This window comes from Ceratocystis lukuohia, assembly GCF_044167205.1.
Source record: "Ceratocystis lukuohia strain C4212 chromosome Unknown Supercontig4_pilon, whole genome shotgun sequence".
NCBI lineage: Eukaryota > Fungi > Ascomycota > Sordariomycetes > Microascales > Ceratocystidaceae > Ceratocystis > Ceratocystis lukuohia.
Window position 1 is genome coordinate 652184 of NW_027263523.1, and position 16493 is coordinate 668676.

Genomic DNA, 16493 nt, shown 5'->3' on the forward strand with positions numbered 1-16493 from the left:
AGTGAAGAGACAAAGTATAGGACAAAGAAGATAAGGAAAGAGAGGCAGCACTAGGCAGAGAACAAGACAATATATACAAAAGAGAAAACAAAGGCGAGGCCTGTACTGTAGGTGAAGATTGGAGTGAGAGGAAAGATGAGGGCGAGCACCAGAATGCAAAGTAGGCGGACAGCCCGTGGGTTTTATATCGCCCGGTATTCGACGATAAATCTAGTAGATCTAGAGCCACTTTCAACAAAGCCTTGCAGCAGCACAGTCCAAGGAAAAGATCTCCGCTCCCACCTCCTACCGCCCACTTTCTACTCGCAGCAGCCCGCCAACAAGCTTCCTCGTAAAGCCCCATGAGGAACGTGCCAGGCTAAGTTCTAGCCAACGCCTAAGCTAAAAGCACCCGGTCCAAGGATGCCCCGCCTCAGAAAACAGAGAGAGTGTTGAGCAGTTGTTGTCTTTCTTGTCTTTGTCAAAGCCAGCAATAGCAGTCCAAGGTCCAAGTCATGGCAAGCGCCCCCTGGTCACTCCAACAATGACATGCCTGTCCACAGTTCCCCTCTCCCTTTTCTCTTTTATTCTTTTTTTTTTTTATTTTATGTTGCTTCTCAAGTTGGCCCGTCCCCGTCAAAGTCAAAAACGAGCTAGGCCCAATAGCTTCCATCATGCGTCGGTATACCCATGTTCCTTATAGGGTGGTGTTGGAGGTGTGCCCTGGCCCCGTGCGTTTTCTCTGATGTTCTCTCTTTTTCCTCTTTGTCCTCTCATCTATTTAGCCTTTGCTAGGACCTGTCAAGGCCATTTCCTGTATTTTATCTTTCTTTATTGCGCTTGCCAAGCTCTGTGTGGACGAATAGCAGTGCAACTAGAAGCGGTGACGGAGGCCAAGCGTTGCAGGCAATGAAAAGTTGGTGTTGGCGACGACAGTGTGGACAGGTACTGTGACTGCTTATACGACCAACAGGCGCCGGCTTCTCTTGCTAGTAGAGACTCTCTTGCCATACTAAACTGTCTTCAATTCAGCAGCCTCTGCACCGTACAACATGTACCAAGTCCACTCCACTTGCACTACATCTTGTCCCGCACTCTCCGGAACCATTATGCTAGTGGGAAAGCCGCCCTCACACGTAGCCCAAGGCCGTTCGCTCTCTTCCTCCCAGAGCCAAGCCCACTGCGCTCCTACGCATGTATCCTTCCGTGCATTTGATCCTGCAGCCTTGAACTGGCCAACCCCCAACAACAGACAGCAGGTTGTCCGCCAGTACGTACGTCCTCCGCCTCCTCATTTGCTAGTTTGAGGCCTTTCTTCCCCTCGTGAACGTTGTTTTGTTGGAGACAAACGAGACTGAGGAGTCCAAAGACAGCTCTCCATCCTATCCTTTCCTCACCCCTTTTTTTTTGAATTCACGCAAATGAGTGGTAACGTGATCCAGAGATAGCTGCTGCTTGTTCTCCTTTCTAGTTAGACCCTTTAAACCCTTTGGAGTCGTTCGAGGGACGTTGTGCTATTACTGCAAGTCGGAATGCAAGTTGGGAGAATACAGCGGCAATAGCTTGTCTTTTTTTACCGACGGTCCAGAGCCTGCACAAAATCTTCATCTGACGCCATCTTGACCATTCTATATCCCGATTTGGAGTCTTGTGAGCAGCCGGCCGCCGAGTTGTCTCTATGCTTATTCTTATTCTTGTTTTCCCAATCTCTCTTCTCCACTAACCTTTTTTTTTGGCTTCATGGGGTCCTGTCTTGGTTTTGTCTGGCTCTGCTTCGCCTTCTCGGGCCGCTTACGCTGGAATTCCCTTGGAACTCTCTGCTAGTCTCAACAAAGTCAACCCAGTTCCCACAGTTCCTATAGCAGCTAGTTTCAGGGCTGGGCTTAAACTTTAGCGGTACAGGCAAGACCGAACTAACTAGAACCTTAGCTTGGCCGTAGGTCTAGGGTTCATACGTAATCAGGGTTAGTAGTTTAGGCCTGCCGCCACACCAAGCGAGCAAAGCGTCCTTAGCCAAGCACGTGTACTAAAGACGCATAAATCTGTTATATGTGATGATCATATGAGGGACACGCGTGCTTGGAAGAACATGCGGGCATAATAAAACTGCCAATATAAGCGCACGCACACCTCCAACCTAAAAATGGGGCTTGAACTTCAACTTCACGGCGAGCGGCATGCGGACCAATATTGCACCAAGCCAGCGGCCTCGGCAGGCAGGAGACATCCATCCGATGCTTCTTGTCTTGTCACCTTTGTCAAGGGCTTCTTTTCTCTCTGGTCTTCACTTCTCCGTCCATGCCCCCATGGGTACGTGCAAAGGACGAACGATAAAACAACCCTTCGGCCATGGATATGCAGCCGCCGGCCGAGTTTTCTGACTGTATTCGATTTTCCTTTCTCTGTTTTCTCTCTCTCTCTCCCCCCCCCCCCCTAGAAACAAGACAGCCGTCAAGTGTGGAGAAGGCAGCAGGAGCAAGGAATGAGAAAAGAAAAGTAAGACCAGCGCTATCCAACAAGAAACAGGAGAAAATAAGATCCATAGATCAACGCCAACGCGAGGAAGACGCCGGCAAGGGTCCAGTAGAGGAGACAAAGGAACGCGCTCTTCATTAGGTTGTGCCCGCATCTGGCAGTTGCTCCGGGCTCTAAGACGACAGACAGCTCAAGCCTCTCTGCTGCGCTGTTGCGAGTTTTGGGGTTCTCCAATATGAGTTCGAGACCTTCTCACTTGGCTCTCGGGGATAAAACCAGCATGGTATGTTCATGTCCTGGAAGTTGCCAAACGGGACACCAAAACCTCTGCATCCTAGTATTTCGAGATCAGTGCCATATTGGCGAGCGGCGAAACGATAAATAGGGCCCTTCTTAGCGGCAATCTAGCACTGAGTGGCGCTGGCTAGAGAAACGGATAAGATTAACTTGGCTCAGCCGAGTGGCAGTTGTTGAGGAGGATTGGCATACTTGGAACTTGGGGGCCGGCCTGGTGCTATCTGGCGTTGTCATTTCTTGGCCTCCCGATATTCCCTCCGGTTTTGCGGTCGAGGCTAGAGGTTGAAAAGGTTGTTTGTCCACGTGGACCGAAGTTTCGTGGAAATTGAGGAGATTTGTTGGGGAAGAAGATGAAGACGGAAATATAGGAGCGCAAAGGAAGCTGAGCGAAAAGAAACGGAGGGACTGGGATGCTAGCGAACAAGGGCAAGGAGATCGTCTGTCACAGCTGGACAGGGGGTGAGAGATGCAAAGAGAAAAAATGTAGGTGCTGGAAGAGCGGGAATGACAAGAGAGGCCAGGCAGTTGGAGAACAAGGCATGTAGAGGCAATGACGAAATAGCCTGTAGGCCTGGATCCCAGCTGGGTGCTACCCCAGCTCATTTACGAGGAGGAAAGGAAAAAAGGAACCAAAGGAGGAAGAGGAAGAGAAGAAAAGAAGTCATCTACATTAACCCTAACTTACGTAGACCAGGGTAAACTGCGGTTAAACCCGCAAAAAGGGCAGGGCAGGTGCACAGCGTATAACAAGGCTACACTGGCTGCAAAGAACAGGTGGTAAGGCAAGGCCATGATGCTAGAGCTTGACGACTAAGCCGCGTGGAAATAGACGCTGAATCCAGATGTTCGAAAATTCTTTTCTTCTACGGCTTTTACTAGGGGATTGCCGCCCAAGCCTTCGGCTTTTAGCATCTTTTTTGTTGGGAAATTGGAAGCGCCAGAGGCAAGAGAAAAAAGAGATTGGCAGGAAGCAGAGACGAGGCCTTTACAGGTAAGTCTGATGGCCGATCAGTCAGCGAGACTAGGAGAAGAAAAACCGGAAGAGACAGAAGAAAAAGAAGAAGCAGGAAGAAAGACAGAGGCTCTACTCGTTGCCGTTGATCTCCCGATCTCATAAACTGGCCGCCTGCTCGCCGAGTTGCTGAAGCTGTTTATGGCCTGTCTGTCTGTCTGTCTGTCTGCATTGCATCCAGTCAGCTCCTCCCACTTCATGCCAGTACGTGCACGCACTCCATGTCATCTGCCATGCCAAGCTCCTTTTTCTTGATCCAAACCATCCTATTTGCATCTTCGTTAATGCGTTGGCAGTCGAGCCTGGCTTGAGCTTAGGCCATAGTGCGGCGGCTGCGCTGGGCTGCCAGTTACAGGGCCAAGACTAAACAAAACACAGACATCAAGCTGCAAACTGCGAGCAACCTACCAAGTAATAATCAGAAATCACTAAGCATTTAGCCTTTCCTGCAGGACCTGCCGTGTCCAAACAAGACGCCAAAGCAAAAAAGCAGCGTGTCTTGCTACATACCAACCTATCGACAATGAACCTGGTCATGGCTGTGATAAGGATGGCTGGCATGAATTGAGTTCTGGATTCTACCCTACTAATTCAACAAGGCCACAAAATAGCAACAGGCTCGGGCCAAGTCCTTCTCCAACCTGCGTTCTCAGTGCTTCAAGCTCTGTTACACATGATGCACACACCGCAACACATGGCGTTCTTCTGTCCCCAAATAGAATCGCACCAGCGGAATAGGCCAGGGAGCGGCTGAAGTTGCACGCTTGCGATGCTATAAAAAGGGGGGCGCTGCGATATGAAGAAAGAAGTAGGACATCTGTCGTCATACTTGCAATTGACCTGCATCACACGGAGGCGCTTTTTACAGTACTGTTAGACTCACAGAGAGAGGCTCCTCGCCTGCACTGGTCTTGCAACGGTGCTAGAACAAGCGTCCTGCTTTCCTGTGTACGTTGAATTGGCATGACGATGAGCCATGGCACAGTGGTGGATATGGCTCTTTTATAAGTCTACCAGCCAAACCCTTCCCGGATATAACAAACCCTAATGTCTATCCCTTTAGCCAAAAGGTCTCTGATCGACGCTCAACGGCTCAGGTACCCTTTTCCGGGCTATGTCTCCGAGCCGATAGCCACTAGCGACAGCCGGGCCAACCAGAGAGAGCCACTACGTAAATTCGGGGTTGTGTTGCCAGCCTTTAATCACTTAGGCTAAGCCCTCGCACAATCAAGGCGCACTGAGATACATACAGCGTATACTGCGCAGGTACAAAAAAATAAGGTAGCTCAGACATACATATACATGTACTTTGTACTTCTGTGCCTTTGTAAGCTTGTACGGCTAGGGAGAAAGACCCCGTCCTACATGGGCAAAAGGGAACCCCTCTTGACCATAACAAGCGGCCCCAAGAGATTAGATCTGCAACCCTGCAGTGTCTCCTCACATCAGGTCTAATAAAAGCCGTGGGTAGTATACATGCAGCTTGTGTGTGAGGGCGGGCTTGGCTCACCTAATGGACGCCAGCCTAGACAACGCCTTCCTTGGTCGAAGCCTCCTTGGCCCGAGGTGCCATCATGTGAAGGGCAACAGGCGGAATAATATGTAACAGGATATTACCCAGGGGGAAGTTGGTCGTGTATATAAGTCTGGCAGCCGTGCTAATCTGTTGTGCAGACTGCTAAGATCGGAGAGTTGCTTGTCTTGCCTTGTGTCTCTTGTTGTTGCTGACTTGTGCGCACACTTGTTGGTGATACTCCGAAAACGACCAATCAGGGCACCGCCTCTTTTTTTTTGTCTTGTCTTTTATCCTCTACCTCCTCGAAACATGGGCGGTGTTCAGTCTCAGGCTGTGTCTGCGCCTTACTATCCGGCCCCGTATGGAGGCTGGGTGCCGGATTGGGCCACTAGCTATGAGCGGGCGAAGTCTCTGGTGGATAATATGACGCTGGCCGAAAAAACGAACATTACTGCCGGAACTGGAATTTACATGGGTAAGTGGCTCAACTTGGGAAGATCATTTATGGGAACGAGGCTTGTGCTTATGTATATGCTTGTGTTGGTTCTTGTTTTTGCTATGCTTATCCTTTGTGCTCGCGTACTAACAATAATTGTGTGTGTGACTAGGGTACGTTTACTACATATCATGGCTGTGAAACAAGCCTACCATCCATTAGCTATGATGCCTCTCTCGGTGAAAGTTGCTAACTTTCTCTTGTAGGCGCTGTGTAGGGAACACCGGCAGTGCACCCCGCGTTGGCTTTCCCCAGCTTTGCCTGGGCGATGCGGCAAATGGCGTCCGTCTGACTGACAACGTCACTGTCTTCCCAGCTGGAATCACTACGGGGGCCACTTGGGACAAGGAACTCATGTATGAACGTGCTGTTGCCATGGGCAAAGAGTTCCGTGGCAAGGGTGTCAACATCTACCTTGGTCCATCTGTCGGCCCTCTTGGAAAGCGACCTAGGGGCGGTCGCAACTGGGAGGGCTTCGGTTCCGACCCCGTTCTGCAAGCCGTTGGTGGCAGAGAGACCGTTAAGGGCGTGCAGGAGCAGGGTGTCATTGCTACTATCAAACACTTTATTGGAAACGAACAGGAGATGTACAGAATGTACAACCCATTCATGGCTGGTTATAGTGCAAACATTGGTATGCAAGACAGAGCCCGTCCTTGGATGCTCTTCCCGATGTGCTAACATTTCTACAGATGACCGTACTCTCCACGAGCTTTATCTCTGGCCTTTTGCTGAGGCTATCCATGAAGGCGTTGGTGCCATGATGACGGCCTATAATGCTGTCAACAACTCAGCCTCTAGCCAGAACAGTCATCTAATCAACGGCATAGCCAAGGACGAGCTTGGCTTCCAGGGCTTTGTCATGTCTGATTGGATTTCGCACATGTCCGGCGTCGCCTCTGCTCTTGCTGGCCTCGACATGGACATGCCTGGCGACACCCAGGTACCTCTTCTCGGTTTTAGTCACTGGATGTACGACTTAACGCGCTCTGTGCTCAATGGATCCGTGCCCATAACACGTCTCAATGACATGGCTACGCGTGTCGTCGCCACCTGGTACAAGTTCGGCCAGGACCAAGACTTCCCCCACCTAAGCTTCTCCACTAATACCGCTGATGCCTATGGCGACTACTATGCGGGTGCCTGGCCCAACTCACCCCAGGGCATCGTCAACGAGTTTGTCAACGTGCAAGAGGACCATTATCTTGTTGCTCGCGCTGTGGCCCAGGATGCCATTACCCTACTCAAGAACAACGGCAGCCTCCTACCACTTAACAACGGCCAGACACTGCACATATTCGGCACTGACGCGGACGTTAATCCTGATGGCCCTAATGCCTGCAGTGACCGAAACTGCAACAAGGGCACTCTCGGCCAGGGCTGGGGATCAGGCACTGTGCAATATCCCTACATGGACGCACCGCTAGGTGCTTTCAAGAAGCGCACCGAAAATTTGACGTACTATCAGACCGATTCGTGGCCCCGCAATGTCCCTGCTGCTACTGATGACGACGTGGCTATTGTTTTCATCTCGTCTGATTCAGGTGAGAACACCTACACTGTTGAAGGCAACCACGGCGACCGCGATGCCTCGGGATTGTCAGCTTGGTACGGCGGTGATAAGCTGGTAGCCAAAGCTGCCGAACACTACTCTAATGTCATTGTTGTGGCACATACTGTTGGTCCGCTGATTGTTGAGCCATGGGTCGATCTGCCTTCTGTCAAGGCGGTTCTATTCGCACATTTACCGGGCCAGGAGGCCGGCGAGTCGCTGACTAACGTGCTTTACGGCGATGTGTCACCCAGCGGCCACCTGCCCTACAGTATCACGCACTCTGAGAGCGACCTTCCCGACAGCCTCAGTAAGCTGGTTGGCTTCTCTCTTACCCAGCCGCAAGACGACTACAGTGAGGGCCTATACATTGACTACCGTCACCTAAACAAGGCCGGGGTCAAGCCCCGCTTTGCTTTTGGCCACGGCCTCAGCTACACTAGCTTCTCATTCGATAACACCACTATCACCAAGGTGACTGAGATGAGCGAGTTGCCGCCTCGGCGGCCGGCCAAGGGTCCCGTTTTGGACTACGACGGCCCGATCCCTGATAAGTCTGAGGCCCTAGCCCCTGAAGGCTTCAAGAAGATCTTCCGCTACCTGTACTCGTGGCTGCAGCCGAACGAGGCCAACGATGCCGTGGCTGACCGTGCTTCCAAGACCTATGACTACCCGCCCGGCTACTCGACCCAGCAAAAGCCAGGCGTGCGTGCTGGCGGTGGCCAAGGCGGCAATCCCGCATTATGGGATGTGGCTTACACTATAGATGTTGTGGTGACCAATACTGGCACGCAGCACTCCGGCAAGGCCGTTGTGCAAGCGTACTTGCAGTTCCCCGATGAGATTGAGTATGACACCCCGATCATTCAGCTACGTGACTTTGGGAAAACTTGTGAACTAGCGCCTGGGGAGAAGCAGACGATTTCGCTGTCGCTTACCCGCAAGGATCTGAGTGTGTGGAACGTCCATATACAGGATTGGGTGGTGCCCAGCTTGAACGGCCGCTTCAAGATCTGGCTGGGCGATGCTAGCGATAACTTGCACCTGGCCTGCTTCACTGATGTTTTGGCGTGCGAGGGTCATCTGGAGAGCCCGGTGTAGGGCATTAATAGCACCCAGTTGGCTCTGGTGTGTGGATTATATACAGTGCACATACATATGTACATATGAACGATACACGATCTGTTAATAGTTAGTGATAATATACGGCTTAAGGCCTCAGTTTATAGACGTTTTAAACGCACATCATAGAATGCAATAAAGAAAATGATGCATTGAGATCCAATAGAGTAGTAGTACATTCATAAAGAGACACGCATAGCAGCTTAACAATTCCCCAGGGCTCCCTATCTGCTTCTTAGCCCTTCCTCCCCCTTCACGCCAACTCATCCCTTTCTCCTCTCCTTTAGTTGGTCAACCGCATGCGGCCCTTGGCCAGTCTCCGTTCCAATATCTTACGACCTGTCTGCGACCGTTTCCGTGCCAGGAAGCCTAACCGACGTTTGCGCTTCAACCGCGAATTGCTGTTGAGCGTGTTGCGCGGGCCGCAGCGAATCTGCATCATGGCCAGCGCAGGGCTTGCCGAAATCGCCTCAGTAGGAACCACATCGGCAACAGCCGTCGTTGCTCCTGCGGCTGGCTTTGGCGAGAATGCAGCAATAGGCGAAGATCGGATCTGCAGGCCAGGGCGGAGAGGGGAAAGCACGGAAAAAGCACGACGGTTGCTTCAGAGGAGAACGTGTTAGCAGAGGCGAATGTGGTGGCTAGGCTTCTCTCAGAAGATCGAAGGGGTCACTCGTACGTAGTCGTGCTAGATTGACGCAAGGCTGTTTGCACAGCAGTAGCGGCACTGGGCCGCGAAAAGGCCGAAACTGCGGCAGTCAGAAGAGACCGTTGGATCATGGCGGCCAGGTCTTTGTGAGCTAATAATAAGCTTTGGACTGGAAGTCAGCAGCGACGAAGTTTGGTGGAATTTGATGATGCTTGACACTGAAAATTTAGGTGGGGCAAAACTCTGGTGAGGCTGTGGCAGCTGTCAGAAACAATTCGTCAGCTGCTAACAGCTCACTAGTCTCCACCCACAACCTTCCATTACATGCATATTCACTGTTCACAGTACTTTGCAGCCATTTGTCTAGAAAGATTTGTTCTTGCATTCAGATACTTCAAAATGGTACTCAAGAAACTCTATAGAACTTAAAACCTGTCTCCCATCCATCTTACAGCTCATCGCGACCAGTCGTAGTCGCAGTATCAAGGTCCTTCTTTTCCTCCTTGTCAACCAACACCTTTCCAGTAGGCTGCCAGTTCAGGGCTGCCAGACGCTCCGATAGAATAGGGTGCGAGTAGTGGTAGCTCGAGTACATCCAGTCAGCCTCCATCGTGCTCAGGTTCTGGATCTGAAGCTTGATCAGCGACTGTGCCAGCTCGTTGCTGAAGCCAAGATCAGCAGCAAAGGCATCAGCTTGATACTCAAACTTGCGGCTCATGATGTTCATGTACAGCTTCATGATGGCGTCGGTAGGAGAGAGGACGTCAGAAAACAGCAGGAATGCAATGATGATAGGCTTCTGGGCGTAGAAGCCGAAGGCATTGAATAGCGACGTGTTATGCACAAAGACAGAGAACAGGGTATAGATACAGAACAAATGAACCTGGTTTGGTGTTTCGTTAGTATCATCAATATTGAAGAATAAAAAAAAAGGAGAAACATACCTGACCAATGATGGCAGAAGACATGGTGTGGCCAAGCTTGTAGTGGCCAAGCTCGTGAGCCAGGACAGCCACAACCTCGGAATTGGTGCTCTTCTCGAGTAGAGTATCGTACAGAACAATGTGCTTCTTCCAGGGCAGGCCGTAAAAGTAGGCGTTGCTGTGAGCGCTACGCTTACTTCCATCAATAACAAACAGCTCGTGTAGGGGGAAGCCAAGTTTCTTAGACAATCCTTCAACCTCGTTCTTTAGCTCACCCTCTTCAAGGGGAGACAGCTTGTTGAACATGGGCAGGATAACGATGGGGTACACAGTAATCATGAAAACCTGGAGACCGGCAGTGAACAGCGATAGGTAGAAGAAGAATTTGTCGCCCGTCTTCTGTATGATGGCCAGAAAGCCAGCTAGGATAGGGGGGACAAAGGCCACGGTCAGCAGGTTCGTCTTAATGATGTCCGTAACAAAGAGCTTAGGCGTCTGCTTGTTAAAACCGAACTTCTCTTCCAACACAAACGTGCTGTAGATACGACTCGGAAGACCCAAGACCTGCTGAATAACAATAAAACCGATGACAAAGACAATAGACTGAGAAATTTCGCCCGCAAAACGGGCGGGGACGAAGGCGGCGACAAAGAGGCTAGAAAAATCCCACAGTTTAGGCAGGACGTCGTACTGGATAAAGGCGATATTTTGGATCTGACCCCAGAGGTTGTTGATCATGCCAAAGGTCGACTTGGCGCGACCGTAGGCTTGGCTTTTGTCATAGACTTCCTGGGTGACTTCATGGGCGAGAACTTTAGGCGGTTTAGTGTGCTTCAACACGCTATGTTGACGCAGCGAGAGGAACGTTTCAAGAGCAAATTGGCCAATAGAGAACCCAAGTACGAGTTTCTTCCATGGAAACAGCGGGCGATCTAGAGCCGCTGCAAGGCGCTGCAAGAATCCAAGAAATAAGGACAAATGTCAGTTATGTACCAGAAACGTCGCGATGCCTCTATTCGCGCAGATTTGTAATGGGACAGCTTAGCAAGACAAGCAGCATCCTGCGTAACTTGCGCGCCACGCATGACGTCACATTTTCTTTCAAATAAGTGAAATTGAAGGGGTACATACCTTCAAAAAGTCCAACATCTTGTCCTCCTAGATTTGATGGATCTATGAGGAAGATAATGTTGGTTGTTGTTGACAACTTTGCAAGAAGGTCAATGTGAAGCGGACAAGGCAGAAGCTTTAACAGCCTGTCCTTCATATTACGAGGTTACTTGTTCTTTTATCGATAAGATAGAGAGAGATAAGAGTTTAGCAATACAGGAGTTATAGCAGTTATAAAATTATAACCCTTATTTCCAATTAGAAGCCTCAACGCTGCGCTTCAACCAGGTTTTGCCCTTTAATCTGAGGGCGCATAGCTATTAGGTTGGTTGATGATTCTCATTTGTATGGCATAATATATACCACCCAGCTGTCGTTATCTCCGAATCTCACGTAAAATCAAAGTCGCCAATTTCTCCTTTGAAGCACAGGACACTTGAATTATAGTTCAACATCAAGACTATAGATGAAAGAACAGTTTACAAAGTCTCCAATTTCTTGCCCCTTAACTGCCGTTGTTGTCCTTTTCAAGTTCCAAGCTTGCTAGTGAGAGCCCAAGCCTAAGTTTAGCCAAACCTGAGATCCATCAGGGCAGCCCGATAAGATAGTGTTTAAATACTTGTGATCAAAATTAAACGTTATTATTGGTCCGATTTCACTCCTCCATGCTGGGGCTTATCCCACAAAAAAAATTAAACAACCAAGCACAAAATATCATCGCAGACTGTCAAAATTAACTACACCATTGTTCATACACTTAGTGTGCAGATTATCAATCACATCAACACCGTCAAAATGCCCCGTGAAGTCGCCGACATTAAGCAGGTATGTTCTCTTAGGTGCAATGCTCAATGGATTATTTCTTTTCAAGTCAATTGCTAACTTTATGCTATAGTTCCTTGAGATCTGCCGGAGAAAGGATGCCTCCTGTGAGTTTCCCCAAGAAAGCAGGAGTTTTTGATCCCAACAAATAACCACAACGCCCTTGCGATCACGACGCTTCAACTTCAAAACTGCACGGATATTGCCACCGAAATCACACCCATGACAACATGCCCACATTCCATACTGCGACGAGCAATTTGACTCTTGTCAAGACATCGCCCTCTCCTAGCCCGCCAATTTTTCCTTTTGAGGGCAAGATCAAGAATAAAACTACGGCGTAGAACGAAGTACTGATATTTCCCATCACATAGCCGCCCGCATCAAGCGCAACAAGAAGAAGCAGCAGGTGAAGTTCAAGGTTCGCTGCCAGCGCTTCCTGTACACTCTGTCCCTCAAGGACCTCGAGAAGGCCGAGAAGCTCAAGCAGAGCCTGCCTCCTAGTACGGCTGACCCATATCCTCGCTTTGTATTCACACATGCCACCCAAACACTGCTATAAGGGAATACCTGTGGCTCTTGTGCTTTGGGCGGATTCGTGTTGGTCTACATCTCCCAAATTGCATAGTTACTAACGTTGCCCCTCTTCACAGACCTGAACATTGTCGACCTCTCCAAGAAGGAGAAGAAATAAACGATCCATAGCCCAAAAATAAAATAAACGGCGTTGCATTGTTTTCTCACCAGATCGTTATCATTACCTAAACTTGTGTGAACCTTAAAAAAACTAAATCACCTATACATCCAGTTAAATGCTGAGAATATCACCATTGGCAATAAGCCTCGTAAGCGATGTTTTCTAAGAGATTGCCCACAATACTTGGTTTTCCTGACGTGCTACTCCTGTTATGATGAACTCCTAGGCAATTTTTGACGTCAACACATTAGGTCTACCCACAATGGAGGCTGAAAAGATCTGGGCAACATTGGTGAACGTAATAATATAAACCCTATGGTTTGTCGTGTAGGGTTGCATCAGTGCTCCAAGGAATACTTAAAACGTGTGTAGGTGAAAGAGGAATATCATCTTCCCCTTGCATGGCTAGTCAGTGTTCTATGTGATACAAAGCACATGCACCACACATTTGTAGCGTACGGCTTTCAAGTACATGTATTTGCATTAAGCCCCAAACCGTAATGCCCAAGAGTGAAATTACCTTTTCGTGTCTCGAGTTGTGTTGATGCTGTCATGTGAAACTTGTTCTTATCATGAGTTCTGACAATGCATCTTTTAGTGTGCATGCACTTGTAAAATAGCACCCTTTATGTTATAGGGTTAGGGTCTGTGTGATCAAGAAATGTCGTGATAAAAGACTTGTGTGATAGTGCTGTATAAATTTGATGATGACAATAGGCAATATGCATCCATCATGTTTTGTCCATTCATTGAGATGATACCTATTTGAGGATTTGCTAATATCACGTCAGGGTACAAAGGATGACTTTCATTTCTGATTTGTAGTCACTTGACCAAATAAAGCCCCTTGCCTAGTGCTGGGGTTAGGTGATCATGCAGAGTAAAGTACCAATAAATAGTTGTGATGTATTCTTTGATTAGAGCATAGCATGAATCAAAAGTAAGAAGCCATCCGTCTTTGAAGTTCAGCATAGTGTTTTGTGCTGAGAAGTCTCATGTGATAGAACTACCACGGCTTTTCACACCTTGTCTTACCGCCTCGAGAATATGATGTGGAAGGCGTGGGCTTGACCCTCCTGCTTTACACCTTTGGTCTTGTTTTTGGGGGCCTCGAACATCCGAACTAAGGGGTACTTGCAATAAATGAATTGGTTGATTGGCAGGTGCCATGTACTTTGTAGGTATGTAGGTAGCACCTGCTCAACAAACATTGTGCTAAAAAATAGGGGACTTGCAGGCTTCCCAAGTTTACCGGATTTCTACCCTGGTGATTGGCTATGATTTTCCATGTAGGCATTTTGATGGGGGGGGGGGGGGCTTGGGACGATTGGAGACGGGGGTTTAGGGAGGGGTTGTTTGGATCGGTAACCACATCCCGAAGTGGGTATGTACTAGAAGAAACACAAACACAACAGCAACGGAAGGAAGAAAAGCAGGACAGGTGACAGGGGTGCATCAACGAACATATTTCTGAGTGCTTTCCCCCTTCTGTCCTGTTTATCCTGCCTTTGATGGATTGGCCAGTCATGTCACGCTCATAATTTGTACGTGCTGAAGTTTCTTGGCTTACTTCCTTTTATTGTTTTTTTTCTTCGTCTTTGTGTACTTAGGTGTATCTTTTAAATCACACTTCAGTTTTTTCTTATTTCTTTGAACTTTGGCCCTTTGCCGCATTTTCTTGTTTTTATCTTAAGTTTATTAGTACATCTTTATAATCACCTATTCATACTTGCCCGCCCCCATTTGCTCTTTCGAAGACAGACCCAGCTTACCTCTCTGTTTTGCTATACACGACAATCGCGTAATTGCCAAAGAGTAACTGCTCTTTCTCGACCTTGGCACTTGCTACTATAGCTGCTTGTAACCCAAGCTGCTCCTGCCTTTCGATCTTCCGCTAACCATCTCTCTATTCATCCTTTCCATATTTCCTTCTTTGCTCCGCCCTCTTGCCTCTGCCGTGTTTGTGTGGCTAAGACTCGTCAGCCTTCCTTTTGTGTCTTCACAAGCTTTACAGCCGTGCCGACCGTTTATTTGAATTTGCTTCTCTTTATTTCTACCAACGCCCATCGCCACCCTGCCTCTTCAACAGAATTTCACCAGCGCTCCTGCTTTCATCACACCACATTCATCACGACATCTCCAAATATAACTTCACATGACCGAATATTCTTCCCAGACTTTGGCCAATGGCAGTTCCAATGGAGCCGCCAATGGAATTGCCAACGGCCACTTAACTGAAAATGGCGTCAGCACAACTACCAACGGTTATATTAATGGCAATGATGCCTTGGTTCAGCGGCTCAGAAACGATCGTAAGCCGTCGTCTCCCATGATGCCGCCGTTCATGGTTTCGGCCCCTGGCAAGGTTATTGTGTTCGGCGAGCACTCTGTAGTTTATGGAAAGGTGTGTATATGTATGGCTTGGCTTGGGTAGTATTTCAGGCGTCTCTATTCCTGCTCCTCACTAACTTGGCACATCTGTTCAGGCTGCAATTGCTGCTGCGATTTCACTACGTTCATATCTTCATGTAACCACTCTTTCCAAGTCTCGCCGCGTTGTTTCGCTGCGTTTCCCCGACATTGATCTTACGCACACATGGAAGATCGACGACTTGCCATGGGAAACGTTCCATGCGCCCGAAAAGAAAAAGTTCTACTACTCGCTTGTGACCGAGCTCGATCCTGATCTGGTTCAAGCAATTCAGCCGCATCTCGAAGACATCTCGCCGGACAAGCCAGACGAAATTCGCAAAATCCACAAGGCATCGGCCTCGTCTTTCCTGTACCTCTTCCTTTCGCTGGGATCGCAAGTGTTCCCTGGATGCATGTATACTCTGCGTTCAACCATCCCTATAGGTGCAGGACTGGGTAGTAGCGCTTCTATTGCCGTGTGTCTGTCAGCTGCATTACTGCTGCAGCTGAGAGCGCTCTCCGGCCCCCATCCTGACCAGCCTTCTGACGAGGCGCGCACGCAGGTCGAAAGAATCAACAGATGGGCCTTTGTGGCGGAGATGTGCATCCATGGCACACCATCTGGCGTTGACAATACTGTCTCAACCCAAGGTAAGGCCGTGGTGTTCCAGAGACGAGAGGGATTGCCTCAGATTGTCAGCCCACTTTGGGAGTTCCCTGAGCTGCCTTTGCTTCTAGTCGACACAAAACAGGCCAAGTCGACGGCGCATGAGCTGGCCAAAGTCCGAAAGCTCAAGGAGACTCACCCTAAACTGGTCAACACGATCCTTGACTCGATGGATAAGGTGACTAATGCGGCTCGCGACATCCTCGAGGAAGACGGATTCAATGAGAAGAATGAGGAAGATTTATTGAGAATTGGTGAGCTCATGCGCGTCAATCACGGCTTGCTTGTATCTCTTGGCGTGTCCCATCCTCGACTTGAGAGAATCCGTGAGCTGGCAGACCACCAGGGAATTGGATGGACGAAGCTTACTGGCGCCGGCGGTGGTGGCTGCTCCATTACCCTTATGAAGCCTGATGTGTCACAGGAAAAGCTGTCTGATCTTTACGGCAAACTCGAGGAAGAGGGATATCAGCGGTTTGAGACCTCAGTAGGCTGCCACGGTATTGGTGTGTTGTGGCCTGCTGTCCTCAAAAACGGCGGAGAAGATGATGCTTGGGGCGGCATGGAAATCGATGTTGACAAATTCCTTAAAGCCGAAGGCACTGAAGGTGTCGAAAAGCTTGTGGGCGTTCATGGCCAGACTGGTGAAAGAGAGGGATGGAAGTTTTGGCGAGTGAGAGAAGGCACGATTTCCCAATGAGGAAAGGGAGTTAAGTGGTTGAACAGACGGGCTGGCTGGCTGGGTTGGATAACCCGCCCCATGC

General features: G+C 49.2%; 3 protein-coding genes across 3 annotated transcripts; 2 read left to right on the forward strand and 1 right to left on the reverse strand.

Annotated features, from left to right (window-relative positions):
- Nucleotides 1-5588: 5588 nt before the first annotated feature.
- On the forward strand, nucleotides 5589-8428 carry HOO65_040170 (putative beta-glucosidase F; the record flags this gene model as incomplete). Its single annotated transcript, XM_071002572.1, has 3 exons — nucleotides 5589-5754; nucleotides 5993-6409; nucleotides 6468-8428. The coding sequence occupies 3 exons, from the start codon at nucleotides 5589-5591 to the stop codon at nucleotides 8426-8428; spliced, it is 2544 nt and encodes an 847-aa protein (XP_070859013.1).
- A 304-nt stretch (nucleotides 8429-8732) lies between these two features.
- Nucleotides 8733-11170, reverse strand: HOO65_040171 (ribosomal protein L34-like protein; the record flags this gene model as incomplete). Its single annotated transcript, XM_071002614.1, has 5 exons — nucleotides 8733-9051; nucleotides 9129-9260; nucleotides 9551-9981; nucleotides 10043-10972; nucleotides 11153-11170. The coding sequence occupies 5 exons, from the start codon at nucleotides 11168-11170 to the stop codon at nucleotides 8733-8735; spliced, it is 1830 nt and encodes a 609-aa protein (XP_070859014.1).
- A 3635-nt stretch (nucleotides 11171-14805) lies between these two features.
- Nucleotides 14806-16429, forward strand: HOO65_040172 (Mevalonate kinase; the record flags this gene model as incomplete). The annotated part of the gene is made up of 2 exons (XM_071002762.1): nucleotides 14806-15054; nucleotides 15137-16429. 2 exons carry the CDS (start codon nucleotides 14806-14808, stop codon nucleotides 16427-16429), a joined length of 1542 nt encoding a protein of 513 aa, XP_070859015.1.
- Between the last annotated feature and the right edge of the window lie 64 nt (nucleotides 16430-16493).